The following is an 8407-nucleotide window of genomic DNA, read 5'->3' as shown; positions in this document are numbered from 1 at the left end:
GGAGCCGCATGGCGTCTATCACACTTCCCTTCTTCCCAGCATTCTGTTCTGTCTACTCCACCCACCTATGTTCTGACCTATCAGGCCAAGCAGTTTATTAATTAACCAATGAAATTGTGGTTACTCCTACCTCAGTTTCCCATATGCCAGAATTACAGGTTTTATGCCTGGCTGGTTTTGCAATATATTCTTACTTAGCAATTTTTCTCTGGGATTATCTTCCCCTGGACATTCAGCTAGCTGCCTAATGTCACACAGATGAGGTTTAGGCTAAACACAACCACAACCAATCATGAAGAGGTTGTGTGTGCTTCCTCAGGACCTTGACAGAGTTAGTTGTGACAAAGTAGTTGCCAAGCTTAGAATTTTAGTACCTTACCCTTTGAGAATACATCTGCTAATCCCTGCTCCATTTGACCCTCTGTACTGCAGCTGACCCCTCTGATTTCCTGGTTCTCTAACCACAGTGCCTACCCTCAACAGAGAGCAGATTGTCTCTTGTACCATGGCAGTCACAAGAGGGCTCTGGGGCTGGTGATGGACATAATGCTTTCTCCAAAGTGTGGGCAGAACGGGGTCATGGGAGGGTGTCTACGGTGTGTCTTCTGTTTAAGGGAAAGTAGCCACTATTTCTGCACTTGATTCAAGCTTGTGGGGTGCTTTCCTCCCTTCTCTGGAAGGTGAGTAGTAACGACTAGCCCCTCCCAAGTACAGTCATGGTGAGACCAGGCCAAGGTGCAGGAAGCTCTGTGCATGCTCGGCAACATCACAATCATGGCAGAGGCATGGGCCTCCTGGAGCACGTGTTTGATCATTTCTACACCGATGCAGCATTCTGACGGCAGCAAAAGAGCTTAGCAATAGAGTCCAGTCGGGCATGGTGGTGTATGGAGTGTATGGACGTGGACTTTGGTCCCAGAACTCAGGAGGCAGAGGCCAGAGGACACTGAGAGCGAGGCCAGCATGGGTTATATAGGGAGCACGTGTGTCAAAAGAAAAAAATGGAGGATCTAAAACAGATCTGTGTGGGGAGTGTCCCCCAAATCCCTACAACTGGGTTAAATACGAAAGGGGAGGATTCAGGGGTAAAGTCGTGTTACTGATCTAGACGGTGACAGCCCATCCATTTTCCATTCCTGGCTGGGGCTCACTGCTACCAGCACTGTGATGGATTGGTCTTGTAGGGAACATTTTAAATTCTTGAAAGCATGTTGGCTTGTTAATAAAAAGACCATCCATATACATATTTTCTTAGACCCCAAATAAAGATACAAAAAGGTAAAAACACTGTTATGTCTCCTGGTTATAGTTTGACTGTAGCAAAAACCAGAACTGCACACAGAATTCACCCTAAATCTTTGTCCTTTATTAGTATCCAAAAGTGGCAGAGAGAGACACTCAGCTTCTAAAGAAAGTACAGAGAGGACAGCATCTGCCTCGACTATGGTCCCATGTACAGACTCTGTTCCGGTCTATGTGCTGCTCCGGGAGTTACTTTTCCCAGGTCCTGCCACTTTGGGCAGCCTAGTAGCACTGGGCTGGCGTGGCATTCTCTGGATGGGTCCATCACGGCTTCCACGTTCTGCCACTATGGGTACACTACCAAGAGTTGGGCCACCTCTGTTTCTTCCTAGAAAGAGATTGAACACAAGAATTAGGATGGGCAGACTACAGCTGCAGCACTCACCAGTTGGTTTCCTGGGGCATGTGCTCATCCGTCTGCTGTAGCAACCTGTTCCAGCTGCACATACGTGACTGCTAATCTTGGTTGTCACCTAGAATCACCTAAAACCCAAGATGCCATGACATCCGTAAGGGATTTTCTTAACTGGATTAGCTGATGTGGGAAGACCAGCACTAGATCTGGGCCACGCCTTCTGGTGGGAGCCCGCACGAAAGGGCAGGGAAGGAGGAAGCTCTTGTCTTTCGCCTGCTTGCTCTCCTTTTCCCTGGTTCATCTATTCCATTGCTGAAGCATTCCTCCGCTAGTGTTAGAATCTACTTCTTTGGGATCCCAACATAGACTGAAGACCAGGAGCTCTTTAGGAAACCTTGGTGACTCTGGCACCAGACTGGAAATGCTACGCCAGCCAATCTTGTAAGCCGAACAATTTCTTGACTGTGGACTTTCTGTTGGACTGTATCACAGACTTCAGCCTGTAAGTCACTCTCATAAATCCCTTTCAGATATAATAGAATATAGTACTTTAATATATATTTTCATTCAATCAATGTTGTTCCTTTAAGGAACCCTGACTAATAAAGACTGGCACCAGGACTGGATCTAGAGAAGTAAAATTTTAAGGATGAACTTTGTAAGTATCTGGGACAGGTTTTCCAACTCACCAATAGCTATGCTACAAATCCACGGTGTGTACTATTTAAGCAACTTACACATAAATGTATCTGATTACCCCGATTCACCTATCCTAGGGAACAAGTGTAACTGCACACTAGGTGGCAGTGTCTTTATATGTAAAACTGTTGGCAGTTTGTAGGGAAAAAAATCAGGAAAATAGTGATGCTGGCTGGTTGCCTCTAGCATCTTGGGATGAACTGACAAAGTCTAAAGGTTTCAAAGTGAGCCCTGGAAGAGAATCTTCTCTTCAGCAGCCACAGAGCTCAAGTTGTAGAAAATCAGATTGAGGCCCTAAGACTGGCTGAGTTACAAAGGAAATCCAAGTCCCAGCCTCAGAGGGCGCTGGCAGTTAAAGGGTACTGAATGATAAGGAATGGGAACCTGGAACTTAGGATGCAGGTGTGGGAGAGTCCTACTGAGGCTGAGGACTTTGAACCATCAGAATTTGAATGGTTTCTCTCTCAACCCTTAGAGGAGGATGTGTCCCTACCACAACCTGCAGTACTTTCTTTGCCACTTTGTCTAAGGGTATTAAAAGGAAGCAGCAATGAAGACCTTCCCTGAAGACAGTGCCAGGAAGCATACTACTGATGGACTCAGGGCCCACCCATAGTTGCCTTGGTACTTAGAACCAGATTTAAAGCTAAGCAGGCTCCTAGAGGGGCCATAGAGAGTGAAATCGGTGAAGAGGTTGTGTTATACAACTAAAGAGCTTACTAAGACTCATTTTAGCAGAAAGTCTGAGAACTGTGCAGGCATGGGCTTAAGGATGGGGATAGCCGTGGAAGGAACAGAAAACTTGATCCGGCTGAGTTTACTGACATGGGACCACTGAGTGGAGAATTCAGGTTTAACACAGAAGCTCCCACGGTTTGGTTGGTTGGCTGGCATTTGTCAAAAGATGGTCCACTGAAAAGGAGCCCACTATCCCTTGGCTGAGTGTTAACGAAGGGATTTTTAGGCTTAGAGAAATTGCAGTGTTAGAGAGGGTACATGTGTAAAGCCAAACTCTCCGCAATGGGGAGGCACAGAAGACATGCCCTCCAGTGATGCTAGACCACAAAACCATGAGAGGGCACCAGCACATTTAGAGAGCTCTGTTCTTGCTCTGTCCCTCAAGCCAGACCTTAGAGATGCTCACTGAATGCATGTGATGGTTTTAACTGGGTCCTGCTGCAGGGGGAGCAGGAGACAGCCCTGATCCCACAGAGTCAGGTGAGTGTGGGGATCATAATGGGCAGGACAGACACAGTGACATCCATAATGGCCTGACCTCTAGCAGGCAGCACCGGTAGCTAATTTTATAGCTAGCCGGCTCCTATGCACCTTTGGTACTGGCTAATCAGTCACAATGTTTCCGGGAGTGAGGCCTACTGCATCCTGTTTGATTTGTAGAAGCAGGAAAATAAACAAGTGGATGTAGCTACACAGACTCCCAGGCCCTAAGCCAATTTCCAAACCAGACAAGTTGCAGACCTTCTAGAACTCTTGGAAGGAAGAGAAGGCCAGGCCCCTATGAGGAAGGACTTTGCTAAAACACCAGAGAGTCTTACGGTTAACCTTTCTCCCATCTTTCCCTAGAGGGACCCGAGGCCTTTTAGAAGGCCGACTCTACACGCGGGAAAGGAAACAATCAGACTTTCTGGGATCTACTGGATCCTGGTTCAGACCTGACACTGATTCTGATTAACTCACTTCCCAGCCGGAAAAGTCGGACAGTGGGCCGGCAATCATGAATCCCTGGTCTTACCAAGCCTCCCTCCCTCCCCTCCCCCCCAACAGCAATGGCCTGGAGGGCTGGTTGGCCAGAGGCAGCACATGCTTTGACTCGGCATCCAGTATATGGTATGCTTGCTCCCACAGCCAGGATTCCCGGGGCCAGGAATCTAAGGGTGGAGAAAGGGAACAGTCCCTCTCGCTATCACTCCTAGTGACCATTAGGAGGCCATTTAGGAAAGGCGAATCAAGCGTGCCCTAGAGAGCTGTGATGGCCCCTAAACAGATGGCAGGAGGGACTCGGTGCCATGCACATTCACACCGGAGTCGTCATCACACCTGCTTCAATCAGGCCCCACAGGCAGGAAGTGCGCAATAGAGGTCTGAAGCCAAGTTCCCGACAGTTTCAGAGACACTGCAGCTTGCAGCACTCAAGCCTCGGGCTTAGCTACGGATAGGTCTAGAATTCCTTAGAGGCTGAACCTCCGACCACTGAAATCACCCTCAGGGGAAGCTCGCCGATTCACGTGGTTTTTGACTTATAGTTTGCTCGTTCTTGCTTTCGTTTTACTTATTTCCTAAAAAACGAACAAACAAAATCATAGCCAGAAAGATGAGCAGGCCCCAAACCAGAGCTTTTATTTAAAATGGTGGCTTCTGGGCTCTAGGTACCGATAGTAACTGAAAACCTAGGACCTTAGGGCTAAGGCTGGGAAGCAGGCTTGCCCAGGGGTCACATTTCCTCCCATGTGGATGGCGATGGCGCATCCCAGCCTCTGCAAGTGGAGTAAGAGTTGCACTGCAGACTCTGACACATGTCCCCTACTCGCCAAGGGTCCAGAGTCCTTCATTCTTCTCTTTGCTTTACCCTCGCTTGGCTGAAAGCTGGGAGCATGCGGGAGGGAGTCAGTGACCTGGAGGCACGACCTGTGTTTTCCACCTTCCACAGGCTTGGAAATAATCTAGGACTGAGACTACTTCTCAATACTGACCAACTTGCTTAGGTGAAATATTATGGCAAAATCCACAGAAACTAGCCCTACCTATAGTCAAGTTCTGTGATCACCCAAATTTCCTCAACCCTCCTGTCAGCTCCATGCTCTGAGCCCCTCTCTGCAGACATAGCTAGTGTGTCTTTCTTCCCTGACTCAAGGTGTGTTACAGCTCTTCAATACGTAAAGTCCCCTAAGCCTTGGGTCACCCAACCTCCCCTTTGTGCTGCTTCTTTTGAATCCCAACTGGCCTCACTGCAGCCTGGTTTGGAGCAGTCTCTTAGAGAAACTTCCCTGTTGCTACTTTTGAGGCAACTCCAGCATTGGGTTCAGCTCTGAAACACCAATTCTTCTTTGGTTTTAGAGACACAAATAACAAGAGGTTCAAGAGGGAAAATAAGAGAAAGAAAAAGGAAAAGAGGAGGCAAAGGAGAAGGAAAAGGAATAGGATAGACAGAGGAGGAGGAGGAGAAAAGAAATAAGAAATTAATATTATTTTAATTAGTTCAAATTATCCAGTCTAATCGGCCCTCTCTGTCCTCTCTGGATATGGCTTTTGCATCTATAGATTCAAAGGATTTCAGACTTAAAATGTGATTTATAAAAAGCTAAGTACAGTGATGCATGCCTATAATCTTATTTCTTCAGGAGGGTGAAGTAGAAGGTGAGCTTGGATCTAGGACTTCATGGCTAGTCTGTGGCTAGGCCTGGTAGCAGAGGGTGTAACCTTAGCTATGTCTGGGATAGGGGGACTATGGGAAGAATCACAAGGTCAAAGCCTGACAGTGACGTAGTGAATTCAAGGCTGATCTGGGTAATTTAGTGAGACCATCTCATTATAGAAATGTTTTAAAAGGGCTGGGGAGAGGGAGCTGGTGGTCAAGTTCACTATTTGTATCCTGAACCCTCGGTTTGGTTCCCAGCAATGCATAAGCCAGGCCTGGTGGCACAAGACTGTAATCTTACCAGAAAAGACAAAAGACAGAGGGAAGAGGTTACAAATTCAAGGTCAATCTTTTCTCAAAGCAGCTACTCCCGGCCCACCTCCACAATGTTGACCAGAGTCCCCTCAGTTCTTCCCAGCAGCTCTGAGGACCTTTTCTCCTAACTCCTCTAGTCCTCTGTGATTCCCCGGCCCTGAAGAACCTCTCTCTACCAGGGTCTCAAAGCTGCCACACTAGGCTGAGACTTAAGAAGGGGACCTTCAATTTCCTTCCTGTCCTCCATCCCTGCTTTACCCTTAGTCCTGCTGCAGCCTGCCCACAGGAGTTCCTCCTTCCAGCCAGACCCATCCCCTACCTACTCCACCTCTTGGGGAAGAGAGGATCTCCCTCATCCCTCCCCACCACCCTCTAAACCTTCCCTTCCAGTCCATCTCCATTTCTTTGTGACTCCCCATTGACCTGCAAAACAGCTTCCTACCAGGGACCCCTTAACCAACAAATTTGGCTGGGGCCCAGAACCATTCTCTACCAGGAACCCACAGTCATCACACTTGGCTGTGACTCAAGATCCCACAAAGGCCACAAATGGCTAGGACCTAGATTGGGCAATAGCAACCAAAAAATGGAACACTCGCCCAATAAAGGCAAGACCAGATACATACACCGAGAAACACCTCAAACACTGTAAATCTAGATGCCTATGTCCTACAAAAACACAAGCATGAACAACCAAGACAATATGCCTCTTCCAGAAACTGGCAACCCAATTGTGTTAGGCCCCAGGAAAAACAACTCAGCACAAGACAAGAATTCAAATATAGCAATTATGAATAATAAAAGATCCGAAGGAGGATATGAATAAAGGCCTTAATAAAGACCACAAAAAGCAGGGCAGTGGTGGCTCACGCCTTTAATCCCAGCACTTGGGAGGCAGAGGCAGGCGGATCTCTGTGAGTTCAAGGACAGGCTGATCTACAAACTGAGTTCCAGGATAGCCAGGACTACACAGAAAAACCCTGCCTCAAAAATCAAAACAAACAAACAAACAAAAAACATGAAAACACAGCTGAATGAAATAATAAAAAGAATCCATAACATGAAAGCAGAATTTAACAAAGAAACAGAATAGCTAAAGAAAACCCAAACTGATATAAAACTGGAATGTCAAGCAAAAACCTTAAAGGTAAGCCTCACCAACAGATTAAAAAACGTGGCAAAGAGAATTTCAGGTCTTGAAGACATAGCAGAAGATAGTGGATAGCTCAAAGAAAATGTTAAATCAAAACACAGTCAGGCGACACAACCCTCCCCCCCTCCGTCTGACTGCCTTCCCTTTTTGACCACATACCATCTCCCAGCCCAGCCTGTTCGGGCTCTAAGACCGAATCCGAATCGGCAGGGCAAACGGGAGGGTGGTAGCTCCTTTGTCCCCACTAGCCTGCCTGCACCGAGCTAGGTAGGTCCTTTGTTCACGAACCACCCAAGCAGCAAGGAGATCTGAACCCAGCACCAGGAGAGACATCAGGCTTGCATCCACAACCCACCCAGAGCGGTCCTGAGGAGCTCCATCTGGACGGTAGTCCATGTTTGGGTGCTGAGGAGTTCCAGCTCAACGGGAAGGTCCCTGCTTCTACACTGAAGAGATACACCCAGAGACTCATTCACAGCAAAGACAGGACCAAGACACCAGGCCTCTCCTGGCTCCATTTGAAGGAGGAGATGGGAAGGCGCCAATGCAAGACTTCCTCCAACAACCTGAAAGGCAACATGACTTCACCAGAATCAAGGGATCCCGAAATAAGAAGAATTGTACACCCTACTCCAGAAGAATTAGAAGAAATCGACTCAAAAGTGAATTATATGAAAATAATAGAAGACCTTAAGCAGGAGGTGAAAAACTGCCATAAACAATTAGAGATTACAAACAAAAAGGTAGAGGAAATGAATAAATCGCTTAAAGATACCCAAGAAAATCAAGAGAAACATGAAAAAGCAATCAGACAGGTACGGGAAGCAGTTCAAGACTTGAAGAATGAAATGGAAGTAATGAAGAAAACACAAACCGAGGGAAGATTGGAGATGGAAAATCTGGGTAAACGAACAGGAACTACAGAGACAAGTACTACCAACAGAATACAAGAGATAGAAGAAAGAATATCAGATACTGAAGATACCATAGAGAAAATAAACACACTGATCAAAGAAAACAGCAAAACCAACAAATTCTCATCACAAAACATTCAGGAAATATGGGACACAATAAAAAGACCAAACCTAAGAATAATTGGAGTAGAAGAAGGAGAAGAGGTGCAACTCAACGGCCCAGAAAATATATTTAATAAAATTATAGAAGAAAACTTTCCCAACCTAAAGAAAGATGTACCTATGAAGGTTCA

At 46.7% G+C, this 8407-nt stretch overlaps 1 protein-coding gene across 1 annotated transcript in view; it reads right to left on the bottom strand.

The window, feature by feature from the left end:
- Window positions 1-1344: 1344 nt before the first annotated feature.
- The window catches only part of Mzt2b (mitotic spindle organizing protein 2B), a 14454-nt gene continuing 7391 nt past the window's right edge, over window positions 1345-8407 (bottom strand). The window contains exon 3 of the mRNA XM_050125145.1: window positions 1345-1630. Coding sequence (XP_049981102.1) covers window positions 1473-1630 — 158 coding nt within the window. The 3' untranslated portion in view covers window positions 1345-1472. The remainder of the gene's footprint in view (window positions 1631-8407) is intronic.

Source organism: Alexandromys fortis, unplaced genomic scaffold, assembly GCF_014885135.2.
Source record: "Alexandromys fortis isolate MF-2015 unplaced genomic scaffold, M_Fortis_MF-2015_v1.1 scaffold_239, whole genome shotgun sequence".
Taxonomy (NCBI): Eukaryota; Metazoa; Chordata; class Mammalia; order Rodentia; family Cricetidae; genus Alexandromys; species Alexandromys fortis.
Note: the sequence above shows the minus strand (reverse complement) of the source record. Positions and strands in the feature narration are given on the sequence as shown.